The sequence below is a fragment of the Tamandua tetradactyla genome, chromosome 20 (assembly GCF_023851605.1).
Source record: "Tamandua tetradactyla isolate mTamTet1 chromosome 20, mTamTet1.pri, whole genome shotgun sequence".
Taxonomy (NCBI): Eukaryota; Metazoa; Chordata; class Mammalia; order Pilosa; family Myrmecophagidae; genus Tamandua; species Tamandua tetradactyla.
In genome coordinates, this window is record NC_135346.1 from 54,584,221 (window position 1) to 54,600,527 (window position 16,307).

The 16,307-nt window shown below is 38.0% G+C and overlaps 2 protein-coding genes and 1 long non-coding RNA gene across 5 annotated transcripts in view; 2 read left to right on the plus strand and 1 right to left on the minus strand.

The window, feature by feature from the left end:
• The window catches only part of CREBRF (CREB3 regulatory factor), an 86,583-nt gene extending 82,443 nt beyond the window's left edge, over window positions 1-4,140 (plus strand). For both annotated transcript variants that reach the window (XM_077137665.1, XM_077137666.1), the window contains exon 9: window positions 1-4,140. In XM_077137665.1, the coding sequence (XP_076993780.1) occupies window positions 1-116 (116 nt within the window). In that variant the 3' untranslated portion in view covers window positions 117-4,140.
• LOC143664126 (uncharacterized) lies at window positions 2,682-10,708 on the minus strand. The gene is made up of 3 exons (XR_013166328.1): window positions 10,151-10,708; window positions 7,407-7,677; window positions 2,682-6,746 (listed from the first exon to the last, which is right to left on the minus strand). It is a non-coding gene; the product is annotated as an uncharacterized LOC143664126 (long non-coding RNA).
• Window positions 10,238-16,307, plus strand: part of BNIP1 (BCL2 interacting protein 1) — a 19,661-nt gene continuing 13,591 nt past the window's right edge. For both annotated transcript variants that reach the window (XM_077137668.1, XM_077137667.1), the window contains exons 1-2: window positions 10,238-10,366; window positions 15,096-15,188. In XM_077137668.1, coding sequence (XP_076993783.1) covers window positions 10,283-10,366; window positions 15,096-15,188 — 177 coding nt within the window. In that variant the 5' untranslated portion in view covers window positions 10,238-10,282. The remainder of the gene's footprint in view (window positions 10,367-15,095; window positions 15,189-16,307) is intronic.

Sequence of the window (16,307 nt, forward strand, 5' to 3'; positions counted from 1 at the left end):
GTCTCCCAGTTGCTGGGCAAACCTCCGAATTTGTTAACCAAGTGTTAGAGAAGACTGCAGAAGGCAATCCCACTGGAGGCCTTGTAGGACTAAGGATACCAACATCAAAAGTATAATCAGCCTCATTGGACCACTGGTCAGAAATGTCTGTGTTTGTCACGTTCTTCATTGTAAATTTTCATTCTGTTTTGCATGTCAGTTTAGCATTACGTAAACATTTACAATTAGGTTACATTGTTTTAAGAACTAAGTAGCATAAGTGAAGCATGATCCAGAATACTTGATTATTGCATTTTCAGAGCATAAACCATGGTTAAAACTGCTATTGGCATCAGAATTGAAACTCCCATATGTTTAAAAGTAAATGTTTAGATACAGATTGTAAAAATCTGTTGAAGTAAAATGTTTTGGAGGGGTGAAAATAATAGTAAATGCCAAATGTTGTGGCAGGTTTATGCTCTGAACCACACAAAAAAAATTGAGGAAGCATTTTTTTTTAAACAGTTTAGGTTGTTTTTAGAATTACCGCTTTAGGTTCTAATTTTCCACCATTAATCTCACTTGTACATGGCATACCCATGCCTGTGTGCCATGTTAAACGTTCATTTCAGAGCTCAATATATACGTTGTTATATTGATATATATATATATATATATCATCACTGTCTGTGCAAGTAAGAAAAAAAAAAGCATATTCTTTGTGCCTTGTATTTTGGGGAAACTACAAAACTGGTAATATTTTGTATGATGAAAAACCCTAATGAGGAAAAACAAGATATATAGGTGGAAAAATTACGGGGTTTAAATGGTTTTTGTTCCAACTCTTTTTCAAATTTTTTGAATGTATATAGGACTATGTTGAAATGTAGATATATGCCACAGAGTCTGTGTATTGTATAAAAAAACACAACAAAAAAAAAAACCAACAAAAAAAAGATGGCTCTAGAAAACTCAATTTCGGTACTTGACCGGAAGAAGACAAATACTTGCACATTATTACGATTGTTTTATTTTTTGTACCAAAGACAAATGCAACTGATATGGCAAACTGCCAGTCTAAGTAAAGTTTTGCACAGCTTACATGATACTGTATGAATGTATGAAAAAAAAAAAAGGAAAAAAAGAAAAAAAATTAAAAGGTCAGGGTTAGGGATCTTACTGAACTGTGAATTTTATTTCTGTTTGGGTCCAATTATCTACAGAAGGAGCATCCATACATACAAATATTATTTTGCTGTTCCTCTAGTTCGCTTCCATAGTAGATAAGTTGGTGGCCATTTAGGTGTCTGTAAGTCTTTTCATTTCTGCACTTAATGTAGGAAATTTTAATATATTTCATTTTAGTAAGCTATTGGTAAAATAATTTTTGACTTTGAAAATTAAAGTTTATTTAGCCTATTGTAGTATACTTCCACCAAACAACCAAAATGCAGATTATTTTTATTGTATTATGTATATATATATATGTAAAGAAAGAAAAAAGCTAAAAATATATCTAATTCTTTAGTTGCCACTTTTCCAATTGATGTATTATTGTGCATGTAATATTTTCAAAGATCAACACAAGCTTAAAACAAAACAAAAATTTATAGATTTTTATATTTTTGTACAGGTATTTTCAAACTAGCTTCTTCACACTTACATGTGACTTCTATAGTTTCTAGAATTGAGAAATATTAACACATTTAGTTTTTAGGTGCTCTTTTTTGCTCACATAAGCTTCATTAGTCAGTGTTTTAACTGTGTTAAAGCTTTACCTCTTGAGGATAAATTTCTTATGTCAAGGCAGCATTATAAACCTACCTTCCCCACAGACTATTTCCATCCTGTTTCTCTTAATTTTTACCCTCAAATTTTGTTTTCTGAACTCTGAAAACTGGTGGCTTAAATGCTACACTTGAAAAACAAACAAACAAACATAAAATCCTATCTAGCAAGAAAAAAAAAACCAAAAATTTCAGACCTAGCTGCTGGGAAAGTATCTATTTCTCCAAGTTGCCCTTGGAGAAGTTACTCTTTAATTATACTTTGTCTATATAGTGTGTTTTCCTTTTCCTTTCCTTTCTGTCTCCCCTATTTGTAAGCTGTAGCATGTGAACCTACAGCTTATGAAGGTTTGATACTAAAACACACAGCAACAGCAGAACAATGTGGCTTACATGCTTCTCTGACATCATGAAAAAGAAACTCCAAGAAGGATTATTTTAACACCTTCGCTGTACTGTGACGCAGAAAATTTTCCTAGTGGTTGGTGGAAATGTACTTGATTAGTACATTTACACTAAACAGATGATAAGCTCATATCTAATGGTTTATCAGAATGTAAGCTCATTGTTTAAAGTTTTTCCTCTTAAAGGTGGGAGAAGGCAAACACAGGTTTGTAACGTGGAAGTATATGAAGTCTTGACAAGAGTATATCTGTTAAATTGAAAAGTGTCCAAAATATGGCAGTTTTTGCAATCAGGTGAAAATCACTTTATGGTAGAGATTCAGCTGATGAGGTTTATAAAATTGCCCCTTTCTGGCTGCTCTGTTAGGAGTTCTGGTTTTTGATACTTTTTTCCAGTCTACAAACCAGAATATGGTTTTTCGGTCTTGCATTTCAAAAAAAACAAAAAACAAAAAACAAAAAACTTTGAATCTGTTTAGTAGATTCCATATCCTTGCATTTCAGTGTTTTATATGTACTACTTAAGTTAAATAGTTAAAAGCTTTTAAATAGTTGAGCTTTTTAATGTTGACACTTTATTTTGTATCTATTTATATATGTATGTATATCTTAGAAAAGCACTTTGTTAAAAAAAAATTGCATTTTATATGATTCCTGCCATTTGCTGCTAAATCTGGGCTGGTCAGAATGCTGCAGCGATACTTGATCTACATAAAAACCTGGCAGTAAAATGTAGAGTAAAAGTTAAATCCTTTTGCTGTTTTAACTTTATCATAAAGATGACATAGGCAAGCTGTGCAGCTTTACATTTTAACCAGGGGACTCTGTGGCATTTTAAACCGTCTAGAAATGGTTGTACTTCAATGCCAGTAATAATCTGCTTCCTCTATTGTCATTAAAATATATATGTTTAGTGTATCACACAAACCAATCTTATAAGGGTAACATAAAAACCCCAACAATTGTACATGTTCTGTTTTTGAAAATTGTGGCATGTATTTTCGGGTGAAGATCATTAGAGAAGAGCTCTCTAAAGGTTTTTTGTGTTCATACAAGGTATACAGATAGCTCATAATGAAGTCCAGAATCTTACTTTAAGTGAAGGCATTGTGAATTCACCTCAAATAAACCCATTGTTCCCAAAGCAATTATAAGACTTTGACTCTAGTACTACTATGATTAAAAGCAAACAAAAAACTTTCTTCCTAGTTTCAGATACACTGGATTCTTTATAGAGTTTGTCTCCATATGAAAGCATGCTGTCCAGTTGCTCTTGTTAAGATCTTGTCTGAGTTTTAAATTGGGTGCCACACTTTTTCAGTCGATACGATTGCCTGTTCTACTGTACCATGTATGATTCTTGTCCTTTCCTATATCCTTCATGACAGATTATGATGTGGCTTTATATTGTGCCTTACTTGTACATTTAAAACTAAACGTCTTCATTCCCTTCCACTTCCTAAATCTTTTACTTTGAGCTTTTTGGTAAGAAAATCAGAGCTATTACAAAAGCATCATGAAGGATTTCAGATGGAAATGGTTTCAAATTCCCCTTCTTTATAGTTATTTTATATTTGTATGAAAGACCAGTTTTGAATGGTCTTTCAATATGAGGGGGAAAGAGTAGCAGTAATTTCACTACATCTCTCTTTTCTGACTTTCATAAATTTGTCATACATCTTTCCAATGCTTGACGTTATTTGCTTCTTAGCAATAGTCTGCATTTAAAGAAAGGTGTGTTCAGTTCATTGGCTTGAAATTTACTGTTTCATTTTTCCAGAATTTTTTAGGAGAAGAGTACCCATTTTGTTTGTTTTATAAAACAGATGACAAGTCTCGTTAAAAGAAACAGAAATACAGTACTTTTGAAATACAATGCTGTTAGTTGGATTTCTTTTTTTATATATACTATTCATACAATTATCTGATGTTTGCCTTCATTAATAAAGCTGTTAGTTTATTCACCAAAATGTCAAAAATGGATGTGCTTTTCTTTATTCCATACATTTAAAGATATTTTAGCTGCTAAGATTTAGTTAACTTTCTAAGAAATGACTTGAAGTTGCCTTCAGCAGGAATTACAAAAACTTACCACATTTCCTTTCTTCTTCTGGTCTTCCTGAAATTCTGTTTAAGTATTTTCTAGTTAATTACATAACAGAATGCTAGCATCTCTCCAAATCTTGAAACTTGAATTTTGAGAATGTGTTGAATTATGCTTTCAGTGTTAAAGTAAAAGGTTTTGATTATCCTTCTAGTGAAGTCTATTGTGGAATACCATTTCCCATGGAACTGAGGCCATTTCCACAACTTTGCACAGAACTGCAGTCTTGTTCTTCCCTCGGATCACGACAAATAAGTCTCACACAGTGCCGTAATACTTGTGGATTCTTTTGTAATCTTTGTAATCTTAATAAGGGCATTATGAGAAGATGACTCCATGTTTTTTTAATATTTCAAACACATTGGGATGTAACAATGAATGTCAACTGTAGGAATGATTGTTTCGTTTTAAGGAATAAGCGTGTTGGGGAAAAATGATGACAATATACTACTGAAAGGCAAATGGGGATTATGTGTTGAAGCATAGTCCTCATGCTTAGTAAACTGACTGAAATTGTAGAAATTACACCTAGGAACTGAATTATGCCAAATCGCCATTTTTGTTTAGAAAAGAGGTTTGGGGGGTAGTAGTAAAGGAACAGAACCTTAAAACTACTGCCACATATTATTTTGGAATTAAAGACTTGGTGTGACTAGTGAAGAACATCAGCGTTGGGTATTTCTGTGTGCCAAGTTTGGGTGAACTAGGTTTGCCTCTTTCATAACAGTGTAAACACAATGGTGTAATTAATTCTGGGTGGATGGGAGCGGGACTGATTACTATGTCTTGCCCTTCACTCTTTTTTTTTTTTCAGAACCAAATAACAGAAATGTGTATGTGTGTACTGTATCTGCCTTTCCACATTTTATGACACTGTATTCCACTGCCTGCTTTTTTTTATCTTCTTTTCTCTATGATTTGTCTTGTAGCTTAACATTTGTGGTTAACAGTGATACTAGGGCTGACAGCACATAAAAAGTCATGAGAGAAGATTGGAAGGGCAAGAATTCAAAACATTTGTTCATACAATGTGGCAACCTCTTTTGCATAGTTGCGTAGGATCCTATTTGTAACGCTATCAAATATTCTGTAGGGTCCCCCCACCCCCCCACAACTGGAGCAAAGAAACTTTTTATTGGATTCAGTCTTGTCTCTTGTCTAGAAAGAATTTTATCTTGTTGACGCATGAGCTGTTTAAAAATTATTCTATTAAATGTTGGTTAATAGTTGTGCAGTTTTTCTTTTCAGAATAAAAGGCAATCCATATGTTGCCTTTGTTTTCTGTCACTTTCCAACCCCTAAGCACTTCTAGTCAGATACAGATTCATCAGTGTATGCAACATCCTTTGTAATTTAAAATAAAAAAAGACAAAAAGAAAAGGTTTTGAATTGTTTGCCTCATGTTTTCCCCTGTCCTTTCTCTCTTGCTTTTCTGTTTCTTACCAAGGTAAGCATCACTGCTCTTCAAGATAACTCATTGCAAAGAAATACAAAAATAAAGAGAGCAACGCACTGTTGATCCTGCTGCCCCTTTCCTGGTAGGGTCCAAAGAGCTAACAATTTTTTGCCACCCCGGGCTGATTTTTAAATACTTTAGAGAAATTTAGCTATTATGTAAAATCATTTGTTGACATCAAACATTTGCATTCTTTATAGTTTAAAGCATGAGTTTATAGTTTATACTTATTTCTCTTTGAGGGTTTGGGCAAGTGATTTCTCTTGGAGGAAAATAAAATATTTTGGGTCTCCTGATTTAAACTTTTGTATGTGTTTGTTTAATAATTCAAAATAAGGCCCCGAGCTAGGCCAGGCATATGTATAAAGTCTTCCAGCAGGGAACCTGAGTGAATACCACTGTAGCAGTATGTAATCCTTCAGCTAACATTTGTTTAGCACTTACTGTGCCAGGATTTGTGCTGGGTACCTGAATACAGAGTTTATAGCGCCCTCCAGGAACTCTTTCTGCTGAAGGAGATGGCATGTGAACAGGACTGCAGAACAATACAAGAGCTGCCACACATATGCCAAGGGCTGTAGAATTACTGTAGCGGAGGTGTTTTCAAAGATACAGGTACTATATCCAGTTGCCAATCTTGTGTTCTTGATGTTCCTGGATCCCTGTAGAAGCCCTTTTGGCTTCATGTGCATGGGGGTCATCAGGAAGCAAAGTGGACGTGGCCTCCCATGGTCTGGTTCTACTTCAGGCCTCTCAGGGCCACTCACAGGATCCTCTGCTGTGGTCCTGGGAACTTTAAGGTTAGTATAGTGCCTAGAAATGGCACTTCAACGTGTACTGCCTTCCTAGATGGGTCATTCAGTTGTTTCTTTTCACTGCTAGTGATCTCAGAGCCATATGAACTCTTTAGTCTCAGCCCAGTTAAAAGGTTCCGAATAAGGGTGGTGCAGCGGTGGCTCAGTGGCAGAATTCTTGCCTGCCATGCTGGAGACCTGGTTTCAATTCCTGGTGCCTGCCTGTACAAAAGAAAAAAAAAGGTTCAGAATAGGAAGATGTTAGAAAACTCTGGGCTCTAGGGGTGACATTCTTTAAGACCCCCATAGCTGCTTGCCCATCAGAAGCCTCAGCTGCTACTGTCAACAGCCCAGTGAGGCAGGTAGTCACATCCATTTTAACCACAGGAATCAGATTAGACTTGGAGGAGGTCACTTGCCCCAGACCCAGCTAATATGATATAGAGCCCCAACTCAAACTCCAGTCTGAAATAACTCGTATCTAAAGCACTAGACTAAGTCACAGACGATATTTTAAAGTTAGGAGGATGAATCTGAAAACCAGAAGGAACTAAAGCCAAAGCCTAGCAAAAGTTTTAACTAAAGTCTCAGGAATGAGTGGATAAAGATGACAGTGGGGCAGGTGGGGGACGGGTGGGGGGGGAGAAAACATTGGGAGTAGTCAGTGATTGAGGGTGTTGGTCACAAGATGGCACACCTCTTCTGCAAAGATGGCCTTGAGAAGGAGGACTTAAAATTGAGTCTCTTTGTTAGGTGGGAGCTGTTTTCTTAATCTTTAGTTGCTGCCTAGAGATGCAATTTGGGAACTATTGCTGGCATTAGGAGTTTAGAGCAAAAAATATGATGTGAAAGGGGTCCAAGGTCATGTGGGGAGATCCTCACCTTGCAGGCTTTCAGGCTTCTCTGCTGTTTTAATAGGGAGCTTCCATTTGGGATCCAAAATATTGAAGTGGCCTGAAGAATGTTAACCTCAGTTTCCTCAAAAGGTTTGAATCTTAACATCACCAGGAATAAAGTTAGCAGAAAATGTACAAGGTCTCGATAAAGAAATATTTAAGATACTATAAAGGACTCAGAAGGAGACTTGAATAAATGGGACGATATGCCAAGTTCTTCAGCAGAAGCAGTCAGCATCATAAAGCTGTCAGTCCTCCTAAGTGAGATAAAAAATGTAGTGTCACCCCAATGACACATTCTAGTAGGGTCTGAAAAGCAAAACTAAAGTTCCTGTGGGGTGGGGAGAGGGGAGTAGCTGGAAGTTGCTGGGACAAAAAAAAAGTGAGGGGGATGTTTAGTCCTACCAGATATTTAAACATAAAAGTATAATTAAAACAGTGTAATGTTGGTGCATGAGAGAATAGATAGGAGAATAAAACAGAATGGAAAATTTAGAAATAGGCTCAAATATATATGAAAATTTAGTATAGTAAACGTGGCATTCAGAACCAGTGAGAAAAAGATGGATTCTTCAGTAAATAGTATGGGTCACATTTTCACATCTTTTTTTAAGCTCATAATTATGAAAGAAATATGTATATGGAGCTTGGGGAAATAAAAATAGACTTTTATTAGTATTGGTAATAAACCTTCATTATAAAAAAAATAGTATGGGAATAACTCGATAACATCAAGGAAAAGTAAAATTGGATCTGTATACTTCACAAAACAAGCCAATATATATTTCAAAATGGATTAAAAGCTAAATGTTAAAAGGAAAAAACGAAACCATAAAAACATTACAAAGAAATGTGGGAGGATTCCTTTAAACCTCCAGGGTTAGGGAAGGCCTTTCTAACTTGGACCCCAAATCCAGAAGCCATAAATGTAGATAAGTAAATTCCACTACGTAAAACAAAAACACTTTTTTACTTTTTTGTTTTAAAACCAGTTTATGGTTTTAAACCAGTTTATGGTCAAAGTAAAACCAGTTTATGGTCAAAAGCACTGTCAACCAAGTCAATATTCTGTAGACTAAGAAAAAAGCTTCGCAACATCTCTAAAGGATAGCCTCCTAATACATGAAGAGTTCCTGGAAATTAATATGAAAAAGGCCAAAAACCCAATAGAAAAGCAGACAAAAGATAAATAATAGCTTTTAAACATAGGGAAAAGGCCTCAACCTCAATCATTATAGGAGAAATGCAAATCAAAAGATGCATTTTTCACTTAATTCACATGTTGGTTAACACACCATGTGGGAAAACAGGCATTTCTACTAGCACTTCACTGGTAGGAGTGTAAATTGATACTACCCTGATGCAGAACAATTTGGTAGCATGTATCGGATTTTTAAAATGCATATGTTCTTTGACCTGGCAAGTTTTATTTGCTCTGTGGCTTTGGGCAACTTATTATGCATTTTTGTCCTTTACCTTATCTGTAAAATGTGTAAAGTCTATAAAAGCTCTACCTCATGGAGTTACAGTGAGGGTTACCAGGAGATGATACACATAAAGTACTTAGTACTCAGAGCCTGGCTGAGTAGAAAGTACTAGAAAAAAAAAGTCATCTAGTAATATAATAATAGGAGCTAACATGCTTGCATCTCTTATACCAGGCAAATGCAGTGGTGCTTTTTTTCATGTTATCTCAATCATCAAACCTACCCTGTGAAGTAATTGCTAGGGTTATCACCACTGAGGAAACTGAGGCACAGAGGAATGTGAGTGGGCAATGCCCAGGCCTACTTTACACTGCTTCCTTTAGGTGCAGTGAGGTGATGAAGGGCTCCCCTTAAGGGAGGGCTGTGCCCAGAGCTGAAGGAGCACGGTGGACCAGCACGAAGCCTGGTTTGCACAGCCCTACCCAAGCAGCCATATGTGATTTTGAGCAAAGCTGTGGCTTTTGGTGAAGACCCTGCCACTTTCAATTCGGGTAACCTTGCAGCAGGTTTCTAATCTACTCTTAGCCAATTCTAGGCATTCTAGGAAGAGGATACCATGTTCCAAGGCTTCAGGTCCAAAAAGAGCTTGAGGAATCCAGGAATGGGGGATAGGGTGATGGCCGTCAGCCTTGAGGGCTCGCTAAGAAACCTGGACTATTTAGTAATAATAAAAATAAAATGTGAGTGCCACTATTTGTTGAGGGCCTGCTCTTACAATATTTTGCTAAATCCATCAAAACTACTCCAGTGAGGTCGATTTAATAAATCCAATCGTACGCAAAAGGGAACGTCAGGAACCACAGAAGGGAAGTGCCTCGATCAGTTCTGCGTTTTAGAAAGACCCCTCGAGCTGTGGGTTGGAAAAACAAGAGGTACACGAATGAAGTGCCTTGAATTCCACACATTAATAAAAGAATAACGTTTATCATTTTCTTTTACGTACTCTACAATTTATACTCACTGTAGAACGTGTGAAAAGTACAAAAAAATTTTAAGAAATATAAGCAATTATTCGTTCCCCCCCCAGGCCATCCTAATTGATATTTTTCTTTCAGTTTTTTAGTTTTCCTAAGCCAGCAGTATGTAGTCCCTCTTCCCTTCCTCTCTATCTTATTTTGGTCATTGCAAGAGATGAGGCTGGTTTTCCCCAGATGTCGGGCGACGTCTTAGTTCCTGGGCGAACCGCTCAGGATTCTGCGCTGGACGTTCCCGCGCCCACCTCGGTTTCTCACCCCGCCCTTACCGTTCCGCGCGGAGTCCCCGGCTCGGCTCAAGCCGCTCTCTAGGGGGCGCTGCCGCAAGGGGAGGGAGAGAAGGCGGTGCCAAACGCGTTTATATTTGGCCACTATCAACGCCCGTAGCCCGCGTCCCGAACATGGCGGCTCCTCAAGATGTCCACGTCCGGATCTGTAATCAAGAGATTGTCAAATACGACCTGGAGGTGAAGGCGCTTATCCAGGTACTAATTCCCGGGAACCCTGCTGGGCTCCAGCCACCCAAGCTCCGCGGGCCTCCTGGGGGTTTGGCGGTCTCAGCCCTGAACTGTTAACACTTGGTCTAATCTCCGAGGCCTTTGGCCCCGCCCCGTGGTCGTCTACCCTCTTGTGGTCCAGTCCCCGTGACAGTTGGCCTTAATCTTGCATCCGGGTACCGCTGATTCGCCCTCTTTCCTGCCACCCCTAAGACTCCTTCTTCTGACGCAGTCACTTCTGTGTACCCTGCCTCAACATCCCTTTTGAAACCCCCGTTTGGTCCCTTCCACGTCTTCCCTGATAGTTGCCCCGCCCCTGAACACCTCACAACACACCTGTCACTCTGTTATTCCCTCTAGCTGCTAGGCCCCGCCTCCCGGTGCCCGCCTCCATCCTCCACTTCTTAGGGTCCGGGAGGCTATTAGCGCCGCCCCCTGCCGGCCTGCCTTGCTGGGTCTGGTGCCCCGTGATCCCGAAGCGCACTTGACAAGGGACATGCCGGATGAAATGAGTGTAGCCTGGACCCAAGATGTGATTTTTTTAAAGGAGGAAATTGAGTAAAGCGCTAAGGCCTGAATCAGAAGGCAGATAGTGTCAAAACTGGGATCCGGACAGGGAAAATCATCCTATGGAAGGATCTTGAGAGTCTCCTCCCCTCTATTTAGTAAATGGGGAAATTGAGGGATTTTGCCTTAAGCCAGAATCAGGGTTCTTTTTTTTAAATTTTTTAAAAACTTTTTTATTGTGTAATATAACATATATACAAAACAAAGAAAGAAAAAAGCAGTCGTTTTCAAAGCACTCTTCAACAAGTAGTTACAGGACAGATTCCAGAGTTTTTCATGAGCTACCATACGATCCTCTCATATTTTTCCTTCTAGCTGCTCCAGAATATAGGAGGCTACAGGGCTTAAGTTTTTTTAATCATCACAATTGACTTTTTTTCCCTCTGTTTTTTTTTGGTGAAAAATAATGTATGTAAAAAAAGCTATAGATTTCAAAGCACAGCTCCACAATTAGTTGTAGAACATATTTCAGAGTTTGACATGGGTTGCAATTCCACAATTTTAGGTTTTTACTTATAGCTAGCTGCTCTAAAATACTGGAGACTAAAAGAGACATCAATTTAATGATTCAGCATTCATATTCATTTGTTAAATCCTATTGTCTCTGTAAAACTCCACCATCACCATTGATCTTTCCATCCCTTTCTTTAGGGGTGGGTAGGACATGACAATTCTAAATTTTTCATATTGGAAGAGTCTGTCACTAATATGGGGTAGGGAGATGGAACTATCTGATGTTCTGGAGAGGCTGGGCTAGGTTTCAGTACTTATCTGGACCCATCTGGAGGCTGTAGGTTTCTGGAAAGTTACCCTAGTGCATGGAACCTTTGTAGAATTTTATATATTGCCCTAGGTGTTCTTTAGGATTGGTTGAAATGGTTTTGGTTAGGGTATGGCAAGTTATGATAGGTAGCAATGTCTAACTGAAGCTTGCGTAAGAGTGACCTTCAGAGTAGCCTCTTGACTCTATTTAAACTCTCCCAGCCACTGATAATTTATTAATTGCACTTCTTTTCCCCCTTTTGGTCAGGATGGAATTGTTGATCTCATGGTGCCAGGGCTGGACTCATCCCTGGAAGTCATCTCCCATGTCACCAGGGAGACTTTCATCCCTGAATGCCATGTCCCACGTAGGGGGAGGGCAATGATTTCACTTGCAGAGTTGGGCTTAGAGAGAGTGAGGCCACATCTAAGCAACAAAAGAGGTCCTCCAGAAGTACCTCTTAGCCATGCCTATAAGTAGTTGAAGCTTTTCTTCTACCTACATAAGCTTCACAAGAGTAAGCCTCAGGATCAAGGGCATGACCTATTGATTTGGGTGTCCCTAAAGTTTGACACAGTATCAGGGGATTCCATGATGGTAATGTTTAATAGTTCTATAGAATCAGGGCTCTTAAACTCCCATTTAAAAAGGCAGTGGTGCAATAAATCAGTCAACATAGGCAAGAGTTGGGAATGTGGGAATGGTTCCATAAGTTTAGCAAAAAAACCAAGGGTTTTTTTGTTTTTGTTTGTTTATTTGTTTGTTTGCATGGGCAGTCACCAGGAACCAAAACCAAGGGTTTTAAGCCTTAATTTTAAGCAAACCATTTTCCTTTGCAACAAATGTCATCGAATATTAGATGTAAGCTCTGAATTTGCAACGAGCTGTGACAAAAGTAATGGAAAATAGAGCTTCCCCAGTAGACCAGATACAGAATAAACCAAATTAGTGGTTTAACACGCGGTGCAAGGAAATGTGGTTTAATGACTAAACTAAGGAAAAAAGTGAGGAAACCATGCAGACGCTTGAACTTCGTAAATGTTACTTCTCCCATGTGTAAACTGCAAACTTCTGAGCAATCTTAGAAAAATAAATTTAGGGTTCATACAAATGAAATTACCTTTTGACATCATTCAATTGCTCTGTTTTATACTCTCTTAACATTTGGGTTCCTGTGGTAGCTAATGAGAAAGATTGATTATAGTTAGATGTATTACACTATTACAGTGTTCCTGTCACTCTACTAACTGCTTCACATATGTACATAATCTCTGAGGTCCTTAATGTAATGAGGAAGCTGACAAGTTCAACTCCTGGACCATGCATCCAAAAAAAAAGGGAAGATATCTGTAAATACTTTGATTCCTCATAGATAGTTTATAAAATCAAACTGAAGGAAGTTAATCTTTTCATGTGATGCCAGAAATTTGAGCATCATGGTTTTCAAGTTGGAAAAGTCTAAAATTGTTTTTTTTTTATTGACAAGTCTTCACACACATACAGTCCATACATGGTATACAATCAGTGGCTCACAATATCATCACGTAGTTGTGTATTCATCACCATAGTCATTTTTAAAACATTGCATCACTCCAGAAAAAGAAAAAAGAAAAAACTCACACATCCCATACCCCTTACCCCTCCCTCTCATTGATGACTAGTATTTCAATCTACCCGATTTTTTCCCCTTTATCCCCTCTATTATTTATTTTTGTCCATATTTTTTTATTCATCTGTCCGTATTCTGGATAAAGGGAGTATCAGACACAAGATTTTCATAATCATGCGGTCAGTTGTAAAAGCATTATCATTATACATTCGTCTTCAAGAATCAAGGCTACTGGAACACAGCTCAACAGTTTCAGGTACTTTCCTCCAGTCATTTCAATACAGCATAAACTAAAATGGGCTATCTATATAATGCATGCAAATAACCTCCAGGATAACCTCTCAACTCTGTTTGAAATATCTCAGCCACTGAGACTTTATTTTGTCTCATTTCTCTCTCCTCACTTTTGGTCAAGAAGGCTTTCTCAGTCCCATGATGCTGGATCTGGCTCATCCCTGGAGTACTGTCCCATATTGCCAGGGAGATTTACACTCCTGGGAGTCATATCTCACGTAGGGGGGAGGGCAGTGAGTTTACCTACTGAGTTTTATTTATTTTTATTTTAATGCAATTTTATTGATATATATTCACATATCATGTCATCATCCAAGGTATATAATCAGTGGTTCACAGTATCTTCATATAGTTGTGTATTCATCACAATCAACTTTTTTTGTGAAAAATAACATATATACAAAAAAAGAATTAATTTCAAAGCACACCTCAACAATTAGTTGTAGAACAGATTTCAGAATTTGGTATGGGTTAAATTCCGCAACTTTAGGTTTTTTACTACTAGCTGCTCCAAGACACTAGAGACTAAAAAAATATCTATATAATGATTCAGGAATCATATTCATTTGTTAAACCCTACCTTTTCTGGTGATAAAACCACCATCTCCTTTAATCTTTCTCCCGCTCTTTGCGATTGTTTGGGCTATTCTAACTTTTTCATGTTGAAAGGGGCTGTCGATAATATGGAATAGGGGGTTGAACTAGTTGATGTCCTTGGAGAGGCTGGCCCCTATGGGTTTCTGGAATGTAATCCTAGTGCATGGAACCTTTGTAGAATCTCATATAAAGCCCTAGGTGTTCTTTAGGGTTGGCAGGAATGGTTTTGGTTGGGTTTTGGAAAACTATGATAGGTAACAATGTCCAGCTGAAGCTTGTGTAAGAGTAGCCTCTCCACTTTATTTGAACTCTCAGCCACTGATACCTTATTTCTTACACTTCTTTCCCCCCTTTTGGTCAGGATGGCATTGTCAACCCAATGGTGCTAGGGCCAGGCTCATCCCTGGTAGTCATATCCCACATTGCCAGGAAGACTTTCACCCCTGAATGTCATGTACCATGTAGGGAGAGGGTAATGATTTCACTTGCAGAATTGGGCTTAGAGAGAGAGGCCACATAAAGGTCTCAAATTAAAGTATCACTTTGGGATATCCATTCTCATTGGACATGCAAGTTGCTTTAAGCCTTTCAAACTGGCTAGGTAATAGTTTGTTAAACTTTAGGAATTAATAAAAAGTCACACCAGAGTTGTGTTTCTCTGTGTGCTTTTATATTATCTGCTCAAAATTAATCTAAAAAGGCCTGGGAAAAATGTAAATGATAATGTTTCTGTTTGTGTTACAGAGGTAATCAACAAAGATCAGGATCAATTACAGTCCATAGGCCAACCTTAGTTGTGGTCTAGGCTGACTCTCTCACTGTCCAGATGGTTTCATTTCATTTCATTACCTCAAGCAAGGCCTCTTCACCTCTTCAATGTCTCTTAGGATATTCGCGATTGTTCAGGACCATTAAGTGCGCTTACCGAACTGAACACTAAAGTGAAAGAGAAGTTTCAACAGTTACGGCACAGAATTCAGGTAAGTGGTTGTAGACCTGAAATGCTGAGGATAAGTCATAGTGAAGGGGGGTCAGTTCTTGGACTAACCTCTGCATAAATGGATGTTTAAGAGCTGTCCAGGTTCTTCAGCAGTAAAGGTTTAGACAGAGACTGTGTCCCTATATATGAGCCCACTGTCCAGGTAAAAATGGGGTATTTTTGAATGTAGAGCACAGAATCAGCTGGGTCAACAAGTAGATGGCAGGTATATCACTGCCTTTGGAGTTTTTAAGCTTGAAAACCCTGAGGTGACTTCAACTACTTCCTCTTCTCTGCTCCTCTCTCCAACCCATTCACTCTTCCCCATCAGTCTATCACCAGTGTCTCATGTTTGGTTTTTTTTTCCAGGCATCACTTTGCCCAGCCTATTCGTGCTTCTGTAAACTCTGGTCACATCACGTGTACATTAAGACTCCTAGATTCCACTTTGGTTTATGTGCAACCTAAAAAAAATACTAAGAGTGAGAAGTACTACTCTGCCCCTTCCTTTTCTTCCAGAACTATCTCTAGTTTTCTGTGACAGAACTTCCAGGCAACCTTTCCTGAGGAAATGATACATTTCTCTTCCTTCCCTCTCTCCCTCTCTTCTTACCATGATGGCATTCTTCCATTCAGCCATTTGGTGTCTGTTATGTGCCAGGCACAAGGGAACTGTATAGTAAACCACACTAGATACAGCCCTGCTTTTATGGATGTTACATTCTAGTAGGGAGAATAGTCTTTACACAAATAGTTATATAAACAGTTAACTGATTACTTTTGTAAAAGTTTTTCTATTCATGGTTGCTTATTTCTCTATTTTTTTCTCCCTTTACTTCAGCGATATCTGAAGGCATAAATTGAAAGTCATCTTTGAATTATTGAATTGGTGATAACAGATACTTTTTCTAGACCAACATGTATAAATTAGTATATAAATCAATATAATAAGTAAATAAATTAGTATATAAATGAGCTAAAATACTGATGTTTTAGCATCAGTAGCTTGATTGACACTGGAACTTGTTTTAATTATGTAAACAAAAATATGTGACTTGAAAATTGGGGCGAATTGTCACTGGAGACTATTGTCTGAAATTCCCGAGGCTCTAATGCTGCT